This window comes from Salmo trutta, chromosome 5, assembly GCF_901001165.1.
Source record: "Salmo trutta chromosome 5, fSalTru1.1, whole genome shotgun sequence".
Classification (NCBI taxonomy): domain Eukaryota; kingdom Metazoa; phylum Chordata; class Actinopteri; order Salmoniformes; family Salmonidae; genus Salmo; species Salmo trutta.
Genome location: NC_042961.1, coordinates 56,889,078 through 56,915,500, shown reverse-complemented (window position 1 = coordinate 56,915,500; position 26,423 = coordinate 56,889,078). Strand labels below are relative to the sequence as shown.

The following is a 26,423-nucleotide window of genomic DNA, read 5'->3' as shown; positions in this document are numbered from 1 at the left end:
ATAATCAAAGCTTGATGATGAGTTGGATATTTGAACCAGCTTTGTAGCGCTAGGGCAAAACGTACACCCGGGGGGGGGGCAGGACAGAGTTTAGGAAACCGTTAGAGAACAGAATCACTTGACCTATTGGGTCTTATCACCATGACCACAAAAATGGACAATGGGTAACATCCCATTCCCAACCGTCTAAAGTGCCCTACCTCTTCCTACTGCCCAGCCGTATAGAGAAAAGCATGTAGACCTCTGTTTAGTCTTGTCCTCTCTTTTGTCTTTAATGTATGGGGCTCAAACACTGGTCGATAGGAGATATACTGTGATTATTACCTGTAACATTTATAATACTGTAATAAGATAATGTTCTATAACTATGCTATTACACTTGGGGATTTTCTTGCCATGTTACTGTCTATCCAGGGACGGCACTGTAAATTAGCGCAAGCTAATATGTTATGGTGCAATGCATCTTACTGTCGTAAATTTCTTCGTGTCAATGTTATTGCATATGACCCTACTCAAATAAAACGTTATTTTTAAAACTACTCAACAATCAGGATTTATTACATCAAACTGTATCAAGGCTGGACAAAATTCAAAACTTTTGATTAGATTTCCAAAACTACAAAGCCAAGAGATCTGACTGAACAGTCCATGAGAAAGCAGAGAAATGAACATATTCTGTCCAATAAGGCACTAGATTAGAACATTCTGAGAAGCACTAGAACACACAGAGAACAGCTTCTGTCGCATAATAAAAGGCACAACATTCTAGAAGTTCTAAAAAACACTAGAAGTTCAAACTTCTGTGCAGCTTCTAAAACAAGTTAAGGCTTCAAACAAATACAACTATAATTTGAGAAATTGCAAGATTTTTTACCTGAGGGGGAGACAGGCACAGTGAATTAACATAAAGCAGTTATTATTCCTAATTCTGTAGATGCTAGCAAGGAAATAATACAACTCTGGTGATTTGATTTCAATAGATAAATAATAGCACGGTGTTAGTGATTAACAAATATATTGATCATACACATACATAGCCTTACTCCCAATTCTCCACCCTTCTTCCAAAGTGTGCACTTGCACACTCCCGCCCATGGATTTAAGAGTGCTGGAAACTTCCTCCAGCCAACGCTTACATCAATCCCATGCTTTAAGTCCATGATGGCGACTGTACAAGTGCACACTTGGGAGAAGTGTGGAGAATCAGGACAGAAGCCAGACAATAACAATGCTACCATCAGGGCTTGGGTCAATTCCATTTCAATTAAAAAAGTAAACCAAATTCCAATTCAAATTTTTCCTCATTGGAATTTCAGGGTACTTCCTGAATTGTCTGGAATCGGCCCCAACCTTGGCTACCATTCATTCATATTTAAAACAGAACATGTATGGAAAAACACACTTCTCCAGACAGTGTAAGGCGGTGGTGCTGCAGCCTGCAGTACCACGGCAAGTCCAGCAGGTGGTGTCAGTCCTGCAGTACCATCGCTAGTCCAGTAGGTGGTGCTAGCGCACCATGTACTCCTTGCGATGGTTGAGTTTAATCTGGCAAAAGGAGAGTGCGGCAACCAGCACATAGATACCAGCTGCGATGAAACAGTTGTATCCAACCTGGTTATAGAGGTTGTAGATGGTGTGGGGAGGATCTTGACTGGAAGAGAGAGGGGGACAGCGGTCAAGGGGTGAGAAAAGAAAGAGTGGGAAAGGGACACAGGTGACAAATTGGAAAAACCGAGACACTAAAAACGCCGGAGATGCACTGTTGAAGCCCACTACTCCACGAGGAGCTGAAAGTAATAAACCAAGGCAAGTAAATCATAACACAAAGGAAAATTCTACTCAAACTATATTTTGGTATCCGTTTCATTAGTCCACTGTTGACACAGTCCCAACATGTTTTTCACGTCAGCAGTCAAGTTTTGGACTTTCAAGAAGCAAAGTGTCTCTTGCCCCAACATCATGATGCATCGATGTGGCAAGTGACACTTCTTGAAAATCGTACATCTTGAAAACTTGACCTGCAAAACATTTTGGCACTGTATCAACTGTGGACTAATAAAATAAAATAATTTGAGTGGTATATTCCTTTAAAAGAAGCAACAGCATCCAGCCTCCTATGATCAGTTTTGAGTTTCCTCCTCTAATTAATAAGGATAGGATTGAGGGAGAGAAAGCTGAACTAGAACCATCCTGAACCTACACACACACACACTACTTTACTGTGTATCCTCCCCTATGTTACATTAGAGCCACATTTGTGTGTCTCTTGAGTGCGTGACATTTCTGACGCTATTCTTCCACTGTGAGTCAGGTGTCCAGAGACTGACTGTGTGTGTGTGTGTGTGTGTGTGTGGACTCACTCATTGTGCATGTCTTCCTCTTTGAAAGGCACATCCTCTATCAGCACTGCAGAGTGGGTGGTGAAGAAAATACCCAACATTGCCTAAAGAGAGACAGAGAGCAATTATTTGTAGGGAGTAAATGACAGTAGTAGTATATCAGCAGTGCAGAGTGCATAATACTAGAACAAATGTGAACGTCATGAGAAGAACAAACACCCTGAAGTGAAACTGAACTTCTCAAATCTAGAGTTTCTTTGACTACAAGAAACATATATAGTCAGTGGCTGTAGGATAACACTACAACAAACACATACATATAACAAACACCATTAGTACCTGCCTGTCTAGGTCTTAATGAGGCAAACCAAGCTAGTTAACGTTATGTTTACTGGGCTGGGTCTCACACATTGTCATATGCAATGCAAAAAAACATTACCATACCATCTCGGTTGTCTATCAATAACCTAGTCATTTAACAATCACTGTACACATTCTGATAATAAGCAACTAAAACCACTGTAATTTAAGTTACAAGTTATATTACCAGCATTATGACTCCCCAGATGCTGATGACAATACCGCAGGCGGCCAACTTGGGACCGCAAAATAAACACGAAACCATCGTTTAACCACTCAAACAACGACGTAAACTCAACAATAGACTTATCACTACGGGAACTGTCGTAGTTCCCAAGTTAAATAGCAGAAATAAGGCACTTGGGCAGCTGTTTTGTCGTCTAACCAGTTGTTCCGAGGAGATCGAGTTCAGTCACCAGTGTGTCAGGTGACTTATGGAAACCGGAAAAACGTTTTTCTATGGATATGTTCAAGAATATAAAACGTTGCTAAAATTGACAGCGATGATGTCTATGGAAATATGTGTATTAACTAAGAATATTTTTAAACATTTTAAATCCCACTTATTATTATTTTTCCGATGAGATAACAACACAAAACATTTTCCAGCGATATGGCCAAGTGCTTAGGGTGTGTTCGTAAACTCACTCTGGGCGTTCGTAAATTCAAAGCGTTGTCAGATTGTCCGTTCTTAAATACGGAGCGTTCAGAGCGCACACAGCCTGCAGTGCAACCAAGCTAGCTAAACCTGAAACTACACTAGCTAGCTACGTTAGTTAGCATCTCTGTGGAAAATCTAGTGTCGGTGACTGTGCTGCTGGCAACAATTTAATAACGTTTTTTGTTGTTGCCGACATTGCATATTCAACACGTGTTGCGTGTTCATAAATTCCTCAATTATTCTTCCCTCTCTTTACACACTCGGACGAGAGTGCTCTGAAATCGGACTAGATTGCCAGAGTGCATTTACGAACGCACCCTTAATAACTGTGTCGAAACGTTTTTGAAACCACACGTAATGTTATTATGTTGCCACTGCTATAAGATAACATGACATTACAATATTTATTTTTCCTTTATTTTCGCTACAATGTTTAAAAGGGGATAAAGAAAATTGAAACATAGTAATGAATTTGGACCAATCGTGAACACATCGCGTGGATTTTGGACCAATCATCGCTTAGAATTTACCAGCGCACGTTAGGACTTCCGTTTGTCTATTGATGTCGTTTGTGTGTGTTATTTATTTAATTGTACGTAAAAATAGCTGATTATTGCACACAAAACACATGGACTGTGTTACTAAAATGTAACTGTTCACTGAAGCCATTAGCATATTGCAGACACGAATATCAATATTGTAGGACGCGCCGCGGACGAAGTTGTCCTTTGTTTTGCCAGCCTGCAGTGCAAGCAAGCTAGCTAAACCTGAAACTAAACTAGCATCTCTAACTAGTGTTCTTCCTTGGAAAATCTGAGTCATTTCAGCAACTACAAAAAGCAAAATGACTTCAGCCTCAACGAAGGTAGGTTGGTTTTAGCCCTAGTTATCTAACGTTATATTTGTTATTTATCAAGATGCTGCAAAACAAATCTAGCTAACGTGGAAAATAGCAAGCTAACGTCGTTAATTTCAATGTGTACCTGTGTAGAACAATAGCTAGATTTATTCCAAAGAGAAACATGTATTTTACTGTCTTTGCTATACCAAGGAAACTCTTTTGAAAATGCATAATTCGTTTTATGATAAGTCAAGCACCAAGGACGTGGCTGAATGAAAGTTTTGGCAAAGTTGTCCTTTATGCGTGTATATAAGCCACCACATGGTGGCGCTGTCTACATGGTGAAAAAAAACCCTCAATTATCTGCACCTAGAATAAACATTTAATTCTGCATTAGAACAGTACAAAATACCAAATCTGTAAAAGATGGACAAGTCCTGTATTGCTATAATATGACATCAGGCATTGCCTTGCAGTTGTTATACAGTTGGTCATACATACCAGGGTTGGGTTCAATGCCAATCAATTCAGATAGTAAACCAAATTCCAATTCAAAATGTTCCTCATCCAAAATCATTGAAGAGAATTGGAATTTAAATGGAATTGAAGCCAACCCTGATACATACTGTACGCCAAACAACCTTAGCTACTGCATCAAAATAAAATAGGAGAGGATAATTCAAAGGTATTTGTGTTTTTGAGTTGTTTTCTGGGTTCATGTCTCAGGTTGGAGAGATCTTCTCAGCAGCAGGAGCAGCTTTCACTAAGCTGGGTGAGCTGACCATGCAGCTGCACCCAGTGGCTGACTCCAGCCCTGCAGGGTGAGGGGAACACACACAGTAGGGTTGGGCCGATATAGGATTAAACCGAATATCGTGATATTTGACATTGACAATATATTGTGAAGTGCAAGACTATACTCTATTTGAACTTTACAAATCAAAACTGTGGTTTATCAGTTAGTATGTTGAAAATGAATTAAGTCATATTTGTTCGCCATATGAAGATCTTACATTGAGAATGCAACTATAATAGCATAACTGTAGTCGTAATCATTTAGTCATTAGCGGCGCAGAATTATTATATCGGGTATCGCGATATTTGGAATAGCATATCGCATATCACCCAACCCTAACACACACACACACACACCAAGTTGCATGTAGATAAAGAACTGTATCGATTGGCCTATGTAGCGTTCCATGTCTCTAGTCTACATTGTAAGTCCGTCTACTGACCACAACTTGGTTATTTTTGGGCTTGTGTCACTGGTAGTAGACTCTGATTCATTAGCTGTGCTCTGTGGAATATCCCTGCCAAGAAAAACAGAGGAGACACGACTGCGTCATTACCACGAAGCACATGACACCCTCTCTTAGTCACTGGGCGATGGAGGTGATCCTCTCAGTCTGAGGGGTTCTGAATGACCATGAGGAAATAGAGCATTAATTGCTGATTACCTACTGAGTGTTACTGGTGTGAAATGGATAGCTAGTTAGCGACTGAGTGTTACCGCTGTGAAATGGATAGCTAGTTAGCGACTGAGTGTTACCGCTGTGAAATGGATAGCTAGTTAGCGACTGAGTGTTACCGCTGTGAAATGGATAGCTAGTTAGCGACTGAGTGTTACCGCTGTGAAATGGATAGCTAGTTAGCGACTGAGTGTTACCGCTGTGAAATGGATAGCTAGTTAGCGACTGAGTGTTACCGCTGTGAAATGGATAGCTAGTTAGCGACTGAGTGTTACCGCTGTGAAATGGATAGCTAGTTAGCGACTGAGTGTTACCGCTGTGAAATGGATAGCTAGTTAGCGACTGAGTGTTACCGCTGTGAAATGGATAGCTAGTTAGCGACTGAGTGTTACCACTGTGAAATGGATAGCTAGTTAGCGACTGAGTGTTACCACTGTGAAATGGATAGCTAGTTAGCGACTGAGTGTTACCGCTGTGAAATGGATAGCTAGTTAGCGACTGAGTGTTACCGCTGTGAAATGGATAGCTAGTTAGCGACTGAGTGTTACCGCTGTGAAATGGATAGCTAGTTAGCGACTGAGTGTTACCACTGTGAAATGGATAGCTAGTTAGCGACTGAGTGTTACCGCTGTCAAATGGCTAGCTAGTTAGCGACTGAGTGTTACCGCTGTGAAATGGATAGCTAGTTAGCGACTGAGTGTTACCACTGTCAAATGGCTAGCTAGTTAGCGGTGGTGACGTCACTCGCTCTGAGACCACGAAGTAGTTGTTTCCCTTAGGTAACAATGCTTCGTAGGTGACTGTTGTCGATGTGTTCAGACGTTGGGGCAAAGAGAGGAATCGAAGCAACAGTGTTAGGTGAGCAGAATGACTGATCTACAATCATAATGGGTAGTTATTTAGGATGCAAGGGGATTTGTAGATCAGGGATTCTGCAATCTGTGCAATCCAACTGAAATATAGCCTAGTGGATCTGAAACACGCCCTGTGTGTCGTTGCAGAGCTAAGTGGACGGACACTGAGATTGAGCAGCTGAGATCGGCCGTGGTGAGATTTGGTGATGACCTGAACTCTCTCAGCTCTGTCATCAAGGAGCGTACCGTGTAAGGACACCCTCTTCTTCGTCTTTCCCCTTTCTCTCCCTGTCTTCTCATTACTAATGGCCTCTTATCAAGTTTTATTTGTCCCATTCACAAGTATAATGAAATGCTTAACTTGCAAGCTCTAGCCAACAGTGCAGTAATATCAAAGTAGTATAACAAATAATAATACAACAAAATAGATCTAATAAAGAAACATGTCTCTCTCCGTGTCATTTATTCTTTCTCCTTCACCCGGTCTCGCTGTCTTACCCCTTGTATCTCTTTCTCTCATTGAACACTTTACGTCTAAGTGGTGTCCAGTCAGATCTTTTAAGAGGTAGCTAGCTCCAAAGCTAAGATAGATAGACTATCAGTGACACAGGCCCCGATGAGAGAAACCATCACTAGAAGATCATCCGTTGTACTGTCTGTCTACTAGTGCTAAAGATCTGTATCAAATTATGATGGTTTACTTTTTTCAAAAGTGTTTGACAGGTTACTGGTTGAATCCCCACCACCACTGCTAACCTCCCACCTCGTCTGTCCTCATCAGGGCTCAGATTAAAACCACAGTCAAGAGGAAGCTCTATGACGAGAGTGGGATGCCCATCTCCACCGACTCCCCAAAGAAGACCGTGAAGAAGACCGCTGTCACCATGGCCACCACGGCTACTCCAACTGTCATCGCTGTGACAACTGCTCAGGTCGTCTTGCCGGCAGGTCTCCAGGGCAACGTGACCGTGGCTCCTCCCGCTATGAAGAAACAGAAGACCTCAGGTGAGTGGAGATGGATGGATGAAGGAATCATTCAGCTTTGTAGTTATATCCATCTTGGCAATGCTTTTTATTCACACTCCACGCACTGAAATCTATTTAGGGCACTTAATGAAGACATGAAGTGTGGGATCATCCATTTATTGGCAACAAAATGTCCATATCATATTTCAGAGGTTTTTACATTTAGCTAACCATCCCATCCTCTCTTCCTGCCTGTGTGTTATAACGTGTTCCAGCAGACGTGACCCTGAGTGCTCTGAATGACTCTGATGTGAACTCTGACCTAGAGGGACTGGGAGAGGGATCCAACTCCAAGAAACTCAACTTCGATCAGGGTGAGAGACACAACAGTCTTCTTTACTACTAGGGATGCACCTATATGACATTTTTGGCCGATACCAACATCCGATAATTTCCTTGCCAAAAAACCCTGATACCGATAACCGATATTAAAAATGTTAGCAGCATTTTAAGCATTCTAGTACAATTAAATAGTTAACACACACACGTACGCAGCGGTCTAAGGCACTGCATCTCAGTGAAAGAGGCGTCACTACAGTCCCTGGTTCGAATCCAGGCTGTATCACATTCGGCCGTGATTGGGAGTCCCATAGGGCGGCGCACAATTGGCCCAGCGTTGTCCGGGTTTGGCCTGGGTAGGCCGTCATTGTAAATAGGAATTTATTCTTAACTGACTTGCCTAGTTCAATAAAGGTTACACACACACACACACCACTGACCAAAAAGTTATTTAGTTGGCATTTATGTATGTCCGCATTGCCAGTAAAACATAATCAAAACCTATTTCTTTCACTTACTTGTTGTGCTGTTTCGTTGTTTATTTGTTCAGTCGTTTCATTCTCATCCAGGATTTCATCATACATGTCAAGCAGTGAAGTTTCAGCTCTGTCTGTCCGTGGCCTCTCTTCCTCAGTGCGCACTGTCACTGTGTCCGTTTCCATCTTGTCCAGCTGTGTCAGTAACATTTCACATAAACCCTGTTTCTTGTCTGCATCAAAGTAGCGGTCCTTGTACCTAGCATCGAGCATGGTGGCGACACAGTAAAGAGGCTCAGAGAGAATGCCACTGAATCGCATGTTCACAGCCTCGAGTACTTTTGTAAGTTTTAACCCCACAGTCTGGTTCGGCAGTTTTGTTGAGCAGGCTTTTCAATGCCTTGACAGAGGGTATCACGTCTGCTGCAGACGCAGTTGATGAGCTTATTTCTCCAGTCAGTTGTTCGAATGGAGCTAGGAAGTGTGTTCATGTTTCCAAGTTTCAAACATGTTCTCAAATACCATTGAAATGGCAGCAGCGGTTTTGAGAACCAGCACATTCTTGAGCATGCAATACGAAATCCTCATCGACCCACTGTGCTGTCAGACTCAGCATGCTCATGGAGCTGACATCGCTGGTCCAAATGTCAGTCGTGAAGCTAATAGCAGTAGCTCATGGATGTGTTGCAACAATAATGTGTAACTCCGGTAGGGCAACATCTGAAAATAGCGCACTTGGTAGTGTGTACCGGTGCTCGACCAGTTGGCGAAAGCCAACATCATCCACGACAGAGAACAGTGGATTGTCAAAGCCAATGAATTCCATTCTCTTTGCGTTAATGGATTTCACCTTTGAGTTGACTCACTGAAATGTTCTTACTCTTTCAAATGACTGCAGACTTGAACTTGTTTAGTTGTTGGAAGTGTGCGCTTAGTATTTTTCTGCTTTTGTTCTGTGTAGAGCTGTATTTTTCTGCTTTTGTTTTGTGTAGCGCTGTATTTTTCTGCTTTTGTTTTGTGTAGCGCTGTATTTTTCTGCTTTTGTTCTGTGTAGCGCTGTATTTTTCGTGGCGTCATTACATCATCTACCTACGTTGTATAGGTATGCACGTCAGCTTTGACATCGGTTTTGCACATCTGCGTTAAACTAGACATCGTGCCGATGTTGGCATTTTTAGCTAATATCGGCCGATTCCAATATGCTCACCAATATATCGTGCATCCCTAGTTACTACTATTCACTACTACTGATCGTGATAATGCACAGCCTTTGCTATTGACTGATTGAGGGGAACCCAAGAATTAGGCTATTGTTCATCAAGATCAATCTATTTGGCCGGGGTAGACCGTCATTGTAAATAAGAATTTGTTCTTAACTGACTTGCCTAGTTAAATAAAGGTTAAAAAATACTGTATCTGAAAACTGTAGGGCAATTGTGCGGAGACTCCTGAATTTTCACTTAAAATGTATATCAAACAAAAACCATTGATTTTCGAAGTTTAACAAACCATTACAACTCTACGCACAACAACTGAGCATTTTACAAACACACATTTACTGAAAGAACTGAGCAGATGCAACGTCTGGTAACAGAGAATCTCCCTCATTATGCGACCACGTTTCCCAAAAACTCAGTTAAATATCTGCTCTGAATGAAGATTCACCAAAATAATCGGGCGTCAGCGATGACATGACACATTGACTTTGAAAAAGTAAGTGAAGTGGGTTTACACTCAGTTATGGAATTTCATCATGGTTCACTGATCTGTACTAGACAGAAATGCATAATTATGGATATGAATGTCATTGTTTTCATGGTGTTGTATCCTAAATGGGTATATAAATATGCCATATCCTCCTTTGCATAACTGGGGATTATTCTACACACTGGCTATTATTTTAATGAGCAAACAAGACCAAATGTGGTTGGTCCGGACCAAATCTGAACCAATCGTAGACGTCTATGTTTCACAAGTTTGGACATCAAAGTTCAGCACAGTAGTGTACTCAACTATACTGTACTTTTCTTTACTGACCAAACTTGTGAACCCAACTGTAGTTTGTGACTATGATTTCCCCATTGTAGCGAATTCAATTGCAGAAATTCCGTTACTGATTTGGTAATGGGATAAAGTTTGAATCACTTAATTCATAAACAAAATTTTATATCAGCAAAAACACTTTTTGATAGGTCTACCCATTCTTGTTATGTGAACTTTCATAAAAAATATGGGCTTAGATATACTGAACAAAAATATAAACACAACATGCAACGATTTTACTGAGTTACAGTTCATAAGGAAATCAGTCAATTGAAATGAATTCATTAGGCCTTAATCTATGGATTTCACATGACTGGGCAGGTGGGCCTGGGAGGGCATAGGCCAATCAGAATGAGTTTTTCCCCACCAAAAAAGTGCTTTATTTCAGAAATAAATACTCCTTGGTTTCATCAGCTGTCGGGGTGGCTTGTCTCAGAAGCCGTATGTGGAGGTCCTGGGCTGGCATGGTTACACGTGGTCTGCGGCTGAGGCCGGTTGGACGTACTGCCAAATTCTCTAAAACGGCGTTGGTAGAGAAATGAACATTACATTCTCTGGCAATAGCTCTGGTGGACATTCCTGCAGTCAACATGCTAATTGCAGGCTCCCTTAAAACTTGAGACTTCTGTGGCATTGGGTTGTGTAACAAAACTACACACATTTTAGTGGCCTTTTGTCCCCAGCACAAGGTGCACCTGTGTAATGACCATGCTGTTTAATCAGCTTCTTAATATGCCACACCTGTCAGATGGATGGATTATCTTGGCAAAGGAGAAATGCTCACAAAGAGGGATGTAAAAAAAAAAAAAAATGTGCACAACTTTTTAGAGAAGCTTTTTGTGTATGGAAGATTTCTGGGATCTTTTATTGCAGCACATGAAACATGGGACTAACACTTTACATGTTGCGTATATATTTTTGTTTGTGTTTTTGGTAACGGAATTAAAGCACAAGGCAATGTTTCTTAAACTTACAGAAGGCAGAACATTTTCTCAAATGAAAGTGTTATATGTTGGCAGGGGTCTGTACTTCAACATTGTTTTGATGTATTTTTCTGGAAGATGTTTAAGACCCCTTTTCCATCTGTTTGACCATAAAATAAAGCCTTGGCTTAATTCAAATTTCAGGGAGGGAAAATGGTTGTATGCTGTAATTTCCCCCAAAAATAGAGATCCTTAGTTTTCATTTAACATGTTCCTTTTCACATCTTGCAGAAACTATATTGTATAAGAGTTTCTGGGAAAAAAGTAAATTCTATGATCTTCCACTATTTTTCAACTAAAGTGTTTTTTTTCCCTCTGTTGTTTTTCTCTCTAGACAACCTGAACCTCGATTCCGGCCTCATCATGAACTCAAGTGACCTGCCGCTCCTCTCTCGTTGACCTCTCACCATTTGACCTTCAGAAGATCTCTTGGCTCCATCCCAAATGGCACCCTATTTCCTACATAGTGTACGGCTTTTGACCAGATCCCCATGTACCCTGGTCAAATGCAGTACACTTAATAGGGTGCAATTTGAGCAGCCCAGGCATCTCTTCTATGAACAACAGCTGAGATCCTTCAGAAGATTTGCTTTGGCAGATCTCTATGGGTGTGTCTAAAAAGGCACCCTATTCCCTATTTAGTGCACTGCTTTTGGCCAGGGCATATGACGCTATTGCTCTGGCAAAATAATAATTTCAGACACAAATTTCTCTTGCATGAGGAATGTGTTGGTGGATGTAAATAGTGTTATTTTCTTTCATACTTAGTTTTTTTTGTACCATGCCACTGTGCAGTGAGTCTAGGGTCCAGGCCGATACGAGTGACCAAGGCCTGTATTGTGTCGATTGCCACTCTTGGTTTATGGCTATACATGAATTATATTGGTACCCATCGTCAAAAATATTCCTTTATCTAGGCAGCCCTGCGAATGTCCCTTTGACAATGCCACAATTGTAAACTGTTGTATACTTAAGCAATAAGGCTTGGTATATGGCCAATATACCACGGCTAAGGGTTGTTACGCATGATGCAATGCGGAGTGCCTGGCTACAGCCCTTAGCTGTGGTATATTGGCCATATCACAAACCCCAGAAGAGCCTTGCTGCTATTATAAACTGGTTACCAATGTAATTACAGCAGTAAAAATACATAGTCACCCCTGTGGTATATGGTCTGATATACCATGGCTTTCAGCCAATCAGAATTCAAGGCTCAAAACAGTTTACAATGGATCATTGAGTTATTCATGAAATCCACCACTAAAGACAACTGTTTGAAAATCCTACTGGATAGTCGCTATGAACTCAATTGTATCAAAGCATAGGAATTGGTTACAAATTCTGAGTTTAGTGTACAGTATTTTCCTTTCTATGAAACACTGTGGCAAATAACATTGATCAAAACATGACCCACCTTCATCCTTCAGTTTTTTCCCCCCTAAAAACGTTTGTCCCTGCCAAACCTTTGTAGTTTTGTATGGAGGCCTCTCTCTAAAGACAGTGATGATGAAATTACTTGTGACTTGCTGAATTATGGTGAATAAAAGTTGAATTTAATACAACTAATGTAGTTGGCAGTAATATTTATCAGGAGTCTTTATTGAAATAAAATGTTTTACAATTGAAGATACTGGTGGACACAGTAAAGGGTTGTGAAACTATTTGTCCATTTACACTACCACACAATAGCCCCCATTTTTTTTCTCCAAAAGCTATGAATCAAATTAAACACCAAGCCTCAAAAATGAGGGACAGCCACAACATAAATAGTCCACCATGATACCACTAACACAGCTTCTGCTGATAAAAATTCGCTACTGAGTAAAAGAATAGTGGTACAGAATATGAACACAGCAATTGATGCCATTCCACGCTGATGGGTGGATAAAGATGTATTGTAGACAAGTGTGTGTCTGGCGTTAGCAGCACAAGCCATACTGGTAGCCCAGAGACAGGCTAGCTACCAGTAATGATGTGCTGCTAATGCCAGACACACTGTAGACAGGGCAGCTAGCTACCAGTAATGATGTCCTGCTAATGCCAGACACACTGTAGACAGGGCAGCTAGCTACCAGTAATGATTTCCTGCTAATGCCAGACACACTGTAGACAGGGCAGCTAGCTACCAGTAATGATGTCCTGCTAATGCCAGACACACTGTAGACAGGGCAGCTAGCTACCAGTAATGATGTCCTGCTAACGCCAGACACACTGTAGACAGGGCAGCTAGTTACCAGTAATGATGTCCTGCTAACGCCAGACACACTGTAGACAGGGCAGCTAGCTACCAGTAATGATGTCCTGCTAACGCCAGACACACTGTAGACAGGGCAGCTAGCTACCAGTAATGATGTCCTGCTAATGCCAGACACACTGGAGACAGGGCAGCTAGCTACCAGTAATGATGTCCTGCTAACGCCAGACACACTGTAGACAGGGCAGCTAGCTACCAGTAATGATGTCCTGCTAATGCCAGACACACTGTAGACAGGGCAGCTAGCTACCAGTAATGATGTCCTGCTAATGCCAGACACACTGTAGACAGGGCAGCTAGCTACCAGTAATGATTTCCTGCTAATGCCAGATACACTGGAGAGGGAAGAGAAACCAGCAAGCAGACCAAGGGAGAGCCCAAGAGCCAGGCCGACAGAGACGGATAGACCTCTCTTTGGAGCCAGAGACACTAAAGACCGAAGAGACCAGCCAAGTCCACTGCCAGACCGGAGAGGAAGAGAGTAGAGACCATCCGACCACCTGGCCTTAGTTTGGAGCGAGACGCCACCAGGCAGGTCGACAGGCCTCAGTCTCCAGACAAACTGAGGAGAGAGACCAGTAGCCAGGCCAACCAGCAGGACTACCAGGCCCCTCTGTCATTAGGAGTGTCCGACTGGGAGGGATCAACACTGAATCATGGTCTTTTTAACGACTAGATAAATGTAACAATGGAGTGTGGCTTGATTCATTCCTACAGAGTAGAAATACCGGGAACATTGTCTTTCCTTTGAGTAATATCGGATTATAAAAGGTCACACTTGACAATCACAAAGTTGTGTTTAGATATATAAAAGTATTTTTTTCCAATGAGAGGAATAACCATTTCATGCTGAAAAGCTAGCAACCAACGGAATGCCAGTCTAAAAAGGGGCAAAACACATGACATTGAGATAACAGTAAAACTGTCATGCTGACAACATTACAGATTACACAAACACCACTGACATCAACTGCCAGTGCAGATAACGGAGTCCTGCTTAGGAATGGAACATTGATATCTGTCAGAATTGGAATCGAAGAACTCTTCTTTTGGAATGGGCGTGATTCCAAGGGCTCCCAGTGACAGCACATAATGATTTGGAGTTGCTTTTATATGCCTGCAAAACATGATGTGCTGCTAGAGGGTACCCTGGAAAGAGACAGAGAGACAGAGAGAGGGGATTCTCCATGGTATGGAGCTGTGGAGATAAAAACAAACAAAAATAAAACTGATAAATTACATAACATTGACAAGATTATTCTAGCACTTGTCTTTAAATTACACAGAACAGAAGCAAGATATTACATATAGGCCTGTAACATAGTTTAAAGACATGTAATTTTTACACTCGTGGCAAATTGCTTCTAGAGTTATATCAATGAAACAGGAGTTGTGAGTAGTGAAACAGTAGTCATGCTTTCTTAAATCCAAAAATAAAGAGCAAAGAGATAGTGAAATGATTTTCTTGGCAAATGCAATACTGAGTAAATTCGATGTAATTGATAGGAATTTAAATTACAATACAAATGTATTTACATAACTTCAATTATTTGAGACCACAAAATGGACGGTGGACAAGTGGACAAAATGGTGGATGAAGATAACTAACGAGAAGTAGAGAAGACACTTTCTGAACAGTTCACTAACTACACCAAAGGTGCTTACATTCATCTATTCACATTTTATCCGAATGTAAAGAAACCTAGTCCGTAAAAATATACTTTAAAAAAATACATTAAAAAAACATCACTATTTGTAGAATATTTAACCCTTACCATTTTTGCCTGTTTAACCCTTTTCTCTAGGTTTTTACAGAGATTGTGTACTGAAAAGACTGCTACAAGTGACAGAAAAATACAAATACAAACACAAGCCATCAGGACCACATCCCCATACATTGAAAATAATTCTGATGATTTCATAATGATTATTAGTTGCAACAATAAAGAAGATTACTTTAACCCTACCTTTGCCTAGAACATAGTCCAACATATTTACCCCCCTTCCCCCCAACACCACCTCCTCACCGAAACAATAACATTATGTACCGCAGACTGCCAAACAGATTCACAAAAATAATGTGTTGAAATTAACACATTTAACTCGATATGTAGAACCATAGCTATAAAAAGTGTGCCAAACAGTGCCTATTCTAAATCAGAGAGCACCTGAGGAGACAGTGATTCTCATCAAGACAAGCTCCCCATCATCTATCCCAATAGTAAAAACAGGAATAGGAATTTTAACATGTCTATTTAAAAAAATATATAGAGAGATATTTGAGAGAACAGAAAAAGGGCCTGATCATAGAAATTACAGACACCACAATGCAACCGGATTGAAAATGTTCCTGGAACACCCTGTGCAACAAAGACCTATGGAACGTGGTAGGGCCTCGTTGGCCCTCACTGTCTTCAAGACAAGATCATCTTCAAATGTGAGTAGACTGTGCATGTGTGTGAGTAAATGTCTGTGAGTAAATGTGTGTGTGTGTGTGTGAGAGAGAGAGAGAGTTTGTGGACGGAAAAGGAGGGGGAAAGGAAAAGAAGGGAGAAATAGAGAAGTGAAAAGGAGGGAGAAATAGAGGCCGAAGAGAGAAATTGCCCCCACAGGTGTCAGCTTGACAATGAAATTGACTAGCAGCGATGCACCTGAGCTCCAACTATCGTAACAACCACAAGACACACACCTCAGAAAGAGGGAGGGAGAGGGGGTGAAAATCAGAGGGCAGAGGATGCACGACAGGCCTCTCTGACTGTGTGGCTACAAGGGGTCAGTTCTTGGCTCTAGCAGTTGAAATAGAACTGATGTGGCCCTCGAATCAGGCTAATCAAACACACAATTGAATATACATTTGAGACAAGTCATACATGCGCAACAGTACTGTGTTATCAAGACACAGAAGGGTCACTTGGCAGTTTACACAGGGCTGATGTGTCCCTCAAATATGGCTAAGCTAACACGATTCCAGTTTAAGAATACAGATAAGAGACAACTAATTCATACATTTTTTGTTGTTTTATCAAGACACATACCTGGAATCCGTTTTGTGATCTGTTGAAAAAAAGTCAGAGAGACAACCTAGGAACAGTAATTAGCCAATGAAGCTAATTACTGAAATATGGAAAAATCTCTAAAAGCTACAAAAAAGTATTACCTAAATAGTACTGGATTTAAAAAAAAATTGTAATTGTAGCGATAGTCGTTGTATTAAGTAAGAAAAATATTTGGTTTTTAGGAAGGGGGGGAGTAGAAAAAAATATTGCTCACACCACACCCTGTGGTGTGCTTAAACTTTTTACACTCAGAAAAGTTGGATTTCCAAGGCATAAAGTATACCGAAATGAAACTTTTCACAGAGATACTATTGATATGAATTCATTTGAACCAAATTAACACTAATTAGCCATACTTTTAGACTTTAATATAAAATCACAATTTTAACCCTACAATGTGGAAGAGAGAAAACGACTTCAAGGTCAAATAGCAAGCATTTGTCCTAGTAGGGACAGAGACTAAAACCAACACAGTATTAATTAATTGCAACCCAATTCACAACTTTCATGCAATTAGACATTCAAAACCATGTAAAGAGCAGAAGGGTATAAACTACTAGATTATTTGAGACTAGTGCCACACGACCACATTCATAGTATTATTGAAATCAGAGAAAGTAGGCTTATTAGACGACATTTAAACAAGCCAGTGATCACACCAGAATGCAGTCATCAAGCATCCGTTTCTGTCTCTCCCTATTGCCAGATAGGCTCATTCAAAAAGAGTAAGGACAGAACGAGCAGGGTAGAGAGAGGAGGACTGACAGAGAACAAACGAGAACGAGCAGGGTAGAAGGAAAGGAAGAGAGAGGGAGGGCAGGGGAGAGAGAGATGTACAGGGTAGTAGAAAGAGCACATTTTTCAGTCTCTCCTTCTCTGGCCTATGCTTGTCACTCTCCATTCAAACCAGAGACCATTTTAAAATACCTGAAACAGAGAGAGGAGAGGGAAAGAAAAGAAGGAGAAAAAGGGATTCACTTACCTCGGGGGAATGGTTGGGAGCCAATAACAATCTGAACACCACCTTCAAATTCAATCCAGCTCACACCTTGTGTTAGCTGACTATTTCTCTTTATATTAACGCACCACTTCAAAATGTCCTAAAGGCCAATTGTTCTCTCTCTACACACACACAAGTAGCTTCAACTAAAACTTCACTAATAACACTGACTCTAAACAAAGAAAAAAAAACACATTTCATTTCTTAAAATAAATTTGTATCACTTGGGGAATAACCCAACCTAAAAAAAAAAGTAAAAAAAAGTAAAATAAGCTTTGGGGGCTCCCCTTTTTAATTGGGGGGCTCCCCTTTCTAATTGGGGATGCTTCCTGAACCAAGTCCTAGAATTTTCCCCAAAAACCTTTGGTCCTCTTACACCCATGCCCCCCCCCCCCCCAACTACCCCTCTCTCTCAACATACATCTCCCTTGTAAAAAAAGAGGTCATCTGACCTCAAATGGGACTTCTTGGATAAATAATGGTTAAATAAAAAAAAAAATAAGAAATGCCCCCGTACTACACCCAAACCATAGTCCCACTTACCCTCCCGCCCCCCCTCCCCTCCCCTCCGCTTCACCCCCACCGGGCCCCAGGGCAGGCTCCTGTGCTGTTCTGTGTGCAGTCCCTCTCGGCTCTACGCTGAAGCTAGTGAGGAGGCTTGGGAACTTAGTAGGCATAAAAAGGCAAGGGGAGCTGTTACTCTTTTTCCCTCGGCATCACTTTCTACAATAAAAATTGACATTTTCGAAGCCGCCAAAAAATCAGAAAAAAAATCTGGGGGTCGACGAGGTATCGGGGGAGATCGGTGTGAAATTTGGGGGTCGTGGGGCGAAGCGTCCGTCTGGAAAAAATTAATTAGCGAGGGTAAGTTTTTGTCTAGTCTGGGCTGCACTAGTGCAAGCTGCAGACGCCACTCGCTTCGGTTTCTTGACGTCTTGCCAAGGCTTTCACTCCAACGAAGGGAGAAAGAGAGAGGGAGGGAGAGAGAAGGGAGGGGGGACAAGAGGGAACAGGCTAGACTGCGGAAAAGCACAGAGAGAGGGAAATAAAAATTAAGGAAAGTGTTGTTGCGCGTTTGTGTGTTTTTTTGCCACAGCGACAATGCTGAGTTTCGCAGCAAAAAGTCATTAAAAAAAGTAATAAGCCACAAACCACAAATGAACGTCCCCGAGCTGAACAATAAAAATTTGAGATACGACTACTTTCCCAGATTGGCCCGAGTCCCATTTCGCATTTAACAGAAAAGAAAAGGACGAGCGAGCGAGTGAAAAGAAGAGGAGAAAAATACAACAAATATTTAAAATTGCAATCGGAGTCTCACCGACCTTTGAGGTGTCCGGCATTGTCGATAGAACAGAAAAGCAGCATTGAAATAATTTGACTAGGTTCAGTGAGGAGTGGAAGGAAGAGAGCAACCACACAACGTGGAGAAAATGTAGTACTGGATCTACAGATAGTTTTACCGAGGATAGAGGGCCTCAAATGCACACACGCACACGAGTGCACGTACAAACACGCGCACACACAATACGAAAATAAAAGACAAAGGCCTAGAATGCCAGAATAATAAATAGAATGTTGAAACTTCACACACAATTCTGAGATTCTGACTCCAAAGTAAAACATATCATAGTTGACTTGACAGAATCCAAATACTTCTGAATAGGCACTGTCTGGTTATTCTGGTAACTGTTGGTAACCGGGACCAGTACAAAAGCTTAATCATTACATTCTAGATTTTTTTTATTTTTTATTCCACAGCATTCAACTGGCAAGCACAAATGAATCCAGTCACAGAAAAGCATTATTAGCCTACCAGTATATGCCATGTGGTGTAAGCTAAGAAGACAGTCAATATATCCAACCTCAGAACTATCAATGAAATATCAAGTCTAAAATCTTACCGTCAGCAAGCCAAGCACACAACCCAAATCAACTCCGTTGTGAAAATAGCTTCAGATAATATACACACAAACCTCACAAAATGCACCATGACGCAGAAGCTTCAGAAAAAGACTACAACTAGCCAGTCAGTCACCTGGGAATAACGTAGCCATACAAATAGGGCCTATGATACAGCAATGCTCTGTGTCTTACTGTCTGACGTCCTATACTCAAAATTAGGCCATGTTAAAATAAGAGATATATTTCACTCCATATATGGAATGTTGTATGCATTTAATCAACCTCGATTTGAAAGAACACCTGTTTCATAGCAGTGCCATATGATAGCCTGAATATATTGTGGTTCTGTAGAAGTCAAAAGTCTGAGCTGAGTCAGATTGTATATTTCTTGTCTATTTTTGTAGGGATTGTCCTAAAATGGCACAGACACACACACACACACACACACACACACACACACAATGCACTAGAATAGAAGATACTAGTGGACGTTTTAGCAATAGTATACAGAAATCTGAACCTCAAACAAATAGTGACCAGACACTATATCATACTTATATATATATAACAATCCCTACAAATATATATATATATATATATATATATATATATATATATATATATACATATATATATATATATATACAGTTTAGATGAAAAGGTTAGGGTGTGGTATTCAGTAAAATCCGTGACATATTGTTTAGTACTGTAATGCAAAACCAAGGCAACTGTACAGTGTTTTATTTTGCATTCATAGACATGCATTCGTTTTCCTTTACCAGAAAATACATGCAAAGTAGATGAATGATTTGCTCCACGAAATATGAATCTATTCTAGAATGCAGCTGAATGAATGGGACTATTTGAAGTTATGAAAAGGACCAAAAGAAACAATATATTTGTATTGTACAAGTACAGTACGTGGCATCGACCGTGACGCAGTTACAAACGCACGCACCTAGAAGATTCGATATGGAGGTCTCTGTTTTTACTCAACAATCCCTTCACACTGACCCACCTATTCAATCTATCCTGGGCATTATTCTAAATATTTTGGAGACGTTTCATGAAACAAATTCAACTAAATGTATCTCTATCAACCAACAAATTCAAATCTTGAGAATGTGAAGTGATGCACCGAATATAAAAACATTTACGGTTTAAATCTAAAACTTGATGCTTGAACGGTATCATTTATCAGAGGGAAATCTTAGCTAAGTTAGCAGGTGGCAACGTAGCTACGGCCAAAGAGACAGACAGGCAACTGTCCTCAGCACACGTTACAGGGAACTAGATGGCTACTTAGTATCATTTGCACATTAAAGAAAGTAACAATGTTTGAAGCTAATTCAAACTAAGGGGGCACTGATCTGTTAGCCAGTCGGCCAATCCAACCTTGTAACGACGTTAGCTAACATCATCAAATGTTACCTATATCCATATATTATGTTTAGTGTTTATATGGCACAGTACGGGGGTTGGGTCGAGAAGAAAAATGCTGATTCAGATCATGTCTTTGCGATTTGTTTTCCACTTGCCCCCCCCCAAAACCATTTGATCGTTTATACTACACATTTAATTCACGTGAACGATGTATTCAACCCTTTTCTAACATTTTGTAATTGAATGCAGTTTCTTTTGATTATGTTCTAGTCCAGCAAATATTTCATGTGAACACACGGGGGGGTGGAGTAGATTCTCGAGAGGGGTGTCATGAGCGGATTATGGGGAGGGGTCCGCGAGCCAAACCTCTGCTACTCTACAACGTGGGTGTGACAGCGAGGTAGTAAAAATCTGTTTTGGAAATAAAATCATTATCCCTAACTTTTAATAAACTTCTTTTAGCAACTACATCGACTGGCTTGCTTTCTTTGACAATGTTAAACATCAACTAAACAAACATCAACTAAACGTGGCTATCCCACTAAAGTCATATTAACGTAATAATAGCCGAATTGCTAGTCACCCTTGCTAGCTACAGTAGATTTAGATTGAAATACTAGGTTACAATTATTGTTAAAAAATGTATATTTCATGGCTAACGAACATAAAGTACAGTTAGCGTTTGTTTATTTTGAGTTAGTTACTATACTATTACTAACAATGCAACTAGCTAGCTATCTAGCCTGCTAAAATGCGTACCTTGAGAAAATACATCCTCGTCCGATGAAGAAACGATCATTCTTGCAAAAAAAACATAACCCTTCTAAATGCAATTTAAAAAAATATAAATTAATTCGTGAAATATGTTTTTCAACCCAGACATTCATTCTCTTGCAGAAGAAGTTTGAAAATGGCGCCAACGCCGTGCATCGGCAGCTCTACACACACTGGTGACACGGAGAAAAATATTAATATAAATCTAAACGGTCGAATTATATTTTTTTACAAAATGAATGAGGTGTGTAATCGTTAGCCTAATCCATATTGCTATTCACTTTTGCTTAAAATTGCTCCTATGATTTTATTTTATTTTTTTGTTCAATTGTAATAACCGTCAAAGCTTGTTCTAGTCGTAATGCAGCACGGGAAATGACATAATCGGTTTTGTTTTGAATTTCCAAGCCGGGAAAGAGTGAAATGGGAGGATTTGTCGCCCCCTCTAGCATGAATTAATCAATGCATTTGTTCAGCAACGTATGCCTTTGCATTTCACTCCTCAACCGGGCCAGAAGATAAGCCTTGAGCTGTAGAGCAGGGTCCTGCCTGCCCCCCGTGCACGTTTTGGGTTTTGTCCTAGCACTACACATCTGATTCAAATAACCAACTCACCATCAAGCTTTGGTTATTTGAATCATTATTTTGTTTCTTAGATGCCTTGCTCAAATGATGGACGGGGGAGAGAGAGAGACAGAAAGAGATGGGGAGACTGAGAGAAACTCACAACAGTGGAACTATTTTACTAGCAATTAAAGCATAAATGTCATACCATATCTCTGGTATGCTCCTGTACAAGGCATCTAGTGGTTCAGAATGGTAGGTAGGCCTTATTTCTTCTTCTTCGGTGAGGTTTAACGGCGGTTGGCATACAATATGTTGCATTACCGCCCCCAACTGAACTATAGTATAGATCCATTACACTTTCTGATACAAAATGCTGAAGGGGAACCAGGAAAAATAAAACAATAAAATAAATGTATATTTTTATTTTATTATTGTTTTATTTTCCCCAGTTCCTCTTCCCCATTTTGATGCACAAAATACTAATTCAAACCCCTATACTCATTTAAACCCATCACCTTATTCTACTACTTTAACCCAATTTGATCCTACACCGGGCCAACGACCTGAGAGGACGGGACACTACCGCTCAACACACCCTGTAACTTTTCTGAAGTCAAATCTCGTACCCCCAAGTACTTCTCTCCAGCTGCTACCACAACATCTATTTTCTGTGACTTACGCTGACTTACTTACGGGTTGTGACCATTGTGGATCAAGGGGATAGTCAGTCAACAACATGTGAAATTTCAGAAGGAAAATTGACACAAGTAGTTTTCCATTCAAACAGCAGATTATTATATGTACTTACACAACCCAAATGACAGCTTGATCATTTACCCAGAGCTCAGAACTAAAGGCAACAACAACCTTAGTTAGGTCTTTACGGTCCACCAGTCTCACCTCACCTTCATTTGCGCAAACGGAAGGACAGAGTAGAGTAGAGTAGGTCCCATGATCCATAGTTCCTGACAAGTGCTTGTGACATCACTATGGTCTCTAGATTGTAGAACGTAGATAATTAGATCATAGTTTTTAAGTGGATCTCTATGTATTTCTTGTTATGAATGTGACTTGGGTCTTTGGCTGCTCTCTACCCAGCATTGATGTTGTCTGATATGTATGAACAGTAAAAAAATATATATATATTCTAGAATGTACAACCCCATTCCATGTTAAGTGACGTATATATGAACTGTAATATATTTCCTGCTAAAATAAAGTATTATGAAAAAAAAGAAGAAGAAAAATAAATATATATATATATATATATATACACACACAGCTGAAGTCAGAAGTTTACATACACCTTAGCCAAATACATTTAAACTCAGTTTTTCACAATTCCTGACATTTAATCTTCCTCCCTCATCATGCCATCTATTTTGTGAAGTGCACCAGTCCCTCCTGCAGCAAAGCACCCCCACAACATGATGCTGCCACCCCCATGCTTCACGGTTGAGATGGTGTTCTTCGGCTTGCAAGCCTCCCCCTTTTTCCTCCAAACATAACGGTTTTATTTTTGTTTCATCAGACCAGAGGACATTTCTTCAAAAAGTACGATCTTTGTCCGCATGTGCAGTTGCAAACCGTAGTCTGGCTTTTTTATGGCGGTTTTGGAGCAGTGGCTTCTTCCTTGCTGAGTGGCCTTTTAGGTTATGTCGATATAGGACTCGTTTTACTGTGGATATAGATACTTTTGTACCTGTTTCCTCCAGCATCTTCACAAGGTGATCCTTTGCTGTTGTTCTGGGATTGATTTGCACTTTCCGCACCAAGGTATGTTCATCTCTAGGAGACAGAACGCGTCTCCTTCTTGAGCGGTATGACGGCTGCGTGATCCCATGGTGTTTATACTTGCGTACTATTGTTTGTACAGATGAACGTGGTACCTTCAGGCATTTGGAGAGAAAAAATTCTGAGGCCTTGGCAGATTTATTTTTATATTCCCATGATGTCAAGCAAAGAGGCACTGAGTTTGAAGATAGGCCTTGAAATACATCCACAGGTACACCTCCAATTGACTCAGATGATGTCAGTTAGCCTATCAGAAGCTTCTAAAGCCATGATATAATTTTCTGGAATTTTCCAAGCTGTTTAAAGGCACAGTCAACTTAGTGCATGTAAACTTCTGACCCATTGGAATTGTGATACAGTGAATTATAAGTGAAATAATCTGTCTGTAAACAATTCACAAGAAATTTGTGGAGTGGTTGTCACGTCCTGACCATGGTAAGCTGTTATTTTCTATGGTAGAGTAGGTCAGGGCATGACAGGGGGGTTTATTCTATGTGTTCTATTTCTATGTTCTTAGGTTCTAGTTTTTGTATTTCTATGTTGGTTTGTTTGGGATGATCTCCAATTAGAGGCAGCTGGTCCTCGTTGTCTCTAATTGGAGATCATACTTAAGTAGGGGTTTTTCTTCCTGGGTTTTGTGGGTGATTAATTTTGAGTAGTGTTTGTTTCTCCTCTGCGTCACGGTTTGTTGTTTTGTCTATTCAGTTATTTGATGTATTGCATAGTTTCACAGAGTAAATAAAATGTGGAACTACACACACTCTGCACCTTGGTCCTCTCCTTTTGACAGCCGTGACAGTGGTTGAAAAATGAGTTTTAATGACTCCAACCTAAGTGTATGTAAACTTCCGACTTCAACTGTATATATATATATATATATATATATATATATATTCTAGAATGTACAGTGCCTTGCAAAAGTATTCATCCCCCTTGGCATTTTTCCTATTTTCTTGCATTACAACCTGTAATTTAAATGGATTTTTATTTGGATTTCATGTAATGGACATACACAAAATAGTCCAAATTGGTGAAGTGAAATGAGAAATTGTTATTTCATAAAATTATATATATAAAAAAAAAGAACTGAAAAGTGGTGCGTGCATATGTATTCACCTCCTTTGTTATGAAGCCCCTAAATAAGATCTGCTGCAACCAATTACCTTCAGAAGTCACAAAATTTGTTAAATAAAGTCCACCTGTGTGCAATCTAAGTGTCACATGATCTCACTATATATACAGTTGTGGCAAAAAGTTTTGAGAATGACACAAATATTAATTTTCACAAAGTTTGCAGCTTCAGTGTCTTTAGATATTTTTGGCAGATGTTACTATAGAATACTGAAGTATAATTACAAGCATTTCATAAGTGTCAAAGGATTTTATTGACAATTACATGAAGTTGATGCAAAGAGTCAATATTTGCAGTGTTGACCCTTCTTTTTCAAGACCTCTGCAATCCGCCCTGGCATGCTGTCAATTAACTCCTGGGCCACATCCTGACTGATGGCAGCCCATTCTTGCATAGTCAATGCTTGGAGTTTGTCAGAATTTGTGGGGTTTTGTTTGTCCACTCGCCTCTTGAGGATTGACCACAAGTTCTCAATGGGATTAATGTCTGGGAAGTTTCCTGGCCATGGACCCAAAATATCAATGTTTTGTTCCCCGAGCCACTTAGTTATCACTTTTGCCTTATTGCAAGGTGCTCCATCATGCTGGAAAAGGCATTGTTCGTCACCAAACTGTTCCTGGATGGTTGGGAGAAGTTGCTCTCGGAGGATGTGTTGGTACCATTCTTTATTCATGGCTGTGTTCTTAGGCACAATTGTGAGTGAGCCCACTCCCTTGGCTGAGAAGCAACCCCACACATGAATGGTCTCAGGATACTTTACTGTTGGCATGACACAGGACTGATGGTAGCACTCACCTTGTCTTCTCCGGACAAGCTTTTTTCCGGATGCCCCAAACAATCAGAAAGCGGATTCATCAGAGAAAATGACTTTACCCCAGTCCTCAGCAGTCCAATCCCTGTACCTTTTGCAGAATATCAGTCTGTCCCTGATGTTTTTCCTGGAGAGAAGTGTCTTCTTTGCTGCCCTTCTTGACACCAGGCCATCCTCCAAAAGTCTTTGCCTCACTGTGCGTGCAGATGCACTCACACCTGCCTGCTGCCATTCCTGAGCAAGCTCTGTACTGGTGGTGCCCCGATCCCGCAGCTGAATCAACTTTAGGAGACGGTCCTGGCGCTTGCTGGACTTTCTTAGGCGCCCTGAAGCCTTCTTCACAACAATTGAACCGCTCTCCTTGAAGTTCTTGATTATCCGATAAATGGTTGATTTAGGTGCAATCTTACTGG

At 40.6% G+C, this 26,423-nt stretch overlaps 2 protein-coding genes across 5 annotated transcripts; one reads left to right on the top strand and one right to left on the bottom strand.

The window, feature by feature from the left end:
• Positions 1-527: 527 nt before the first annotated feature.
• Positions 528-3,147, bottom strand: LOC115194625 (ribonuclease kappa-A). Its single transcript, XM_029754473.1, has 3 exons — positions 2,887-3,147; positions 2,361-2,443; positions 528-1,651 (listed from the first exon to the last, which is right to left on the bottom strand). Exons 1-3 carry the CDS (start codon positions 2,962-2,964, stop codon positions 1,507-1,509), a joined length of 306 nt encoding a protein of 101 aa, XP_029610333.1. The 5' UTR covers positions 2,965-3,147; the 3' UTR covers positions 528-1,506.
• A 546-nt stretch (positions 3,148-3,693) lies between these two features.
• Positions 3,694-12,896, top strand: LOC115194624 (chromatin complexes subunit BAP18). Of its 4 annotated transcripts, none has more exons than XM_029754468.1 (6): positions 3,706-4,225; positions 4,928-5,022; positions 6,675-6,776; positions 7,309-7,532; positions 7,769-7,867; positions 11,669-12,896. In XM_029754468.1, the coding sequence occupies exons 1-6, from the start codon at positions 4,205-4,207 to the stop codon at positions 11,731-11,733; spliced, it is 606 nt and encodes a 201-aa protein (XP_029610328.1). In that variant the 5' UTR covers positions 3,706-4,204; the 3' UTR covers positions 11,734-12,896. The 4 variants fall into 4 exon arrangements, with proteins under 4 accessions (XP_029610331.1, XP_029610328.1, XP_029610332.1 ...); XM_029754470.1 differs by having other exon boundaries at positions 3,738-4,225; positions 7,772-7,867; XM_029754471.1 differs by lacking the exon at positions 6,675-6,776 and having other exon boundaries at positions 3,694-4,225.
• Positions 12,897-26,423: the final 13,527 nt, after the last annotated feature.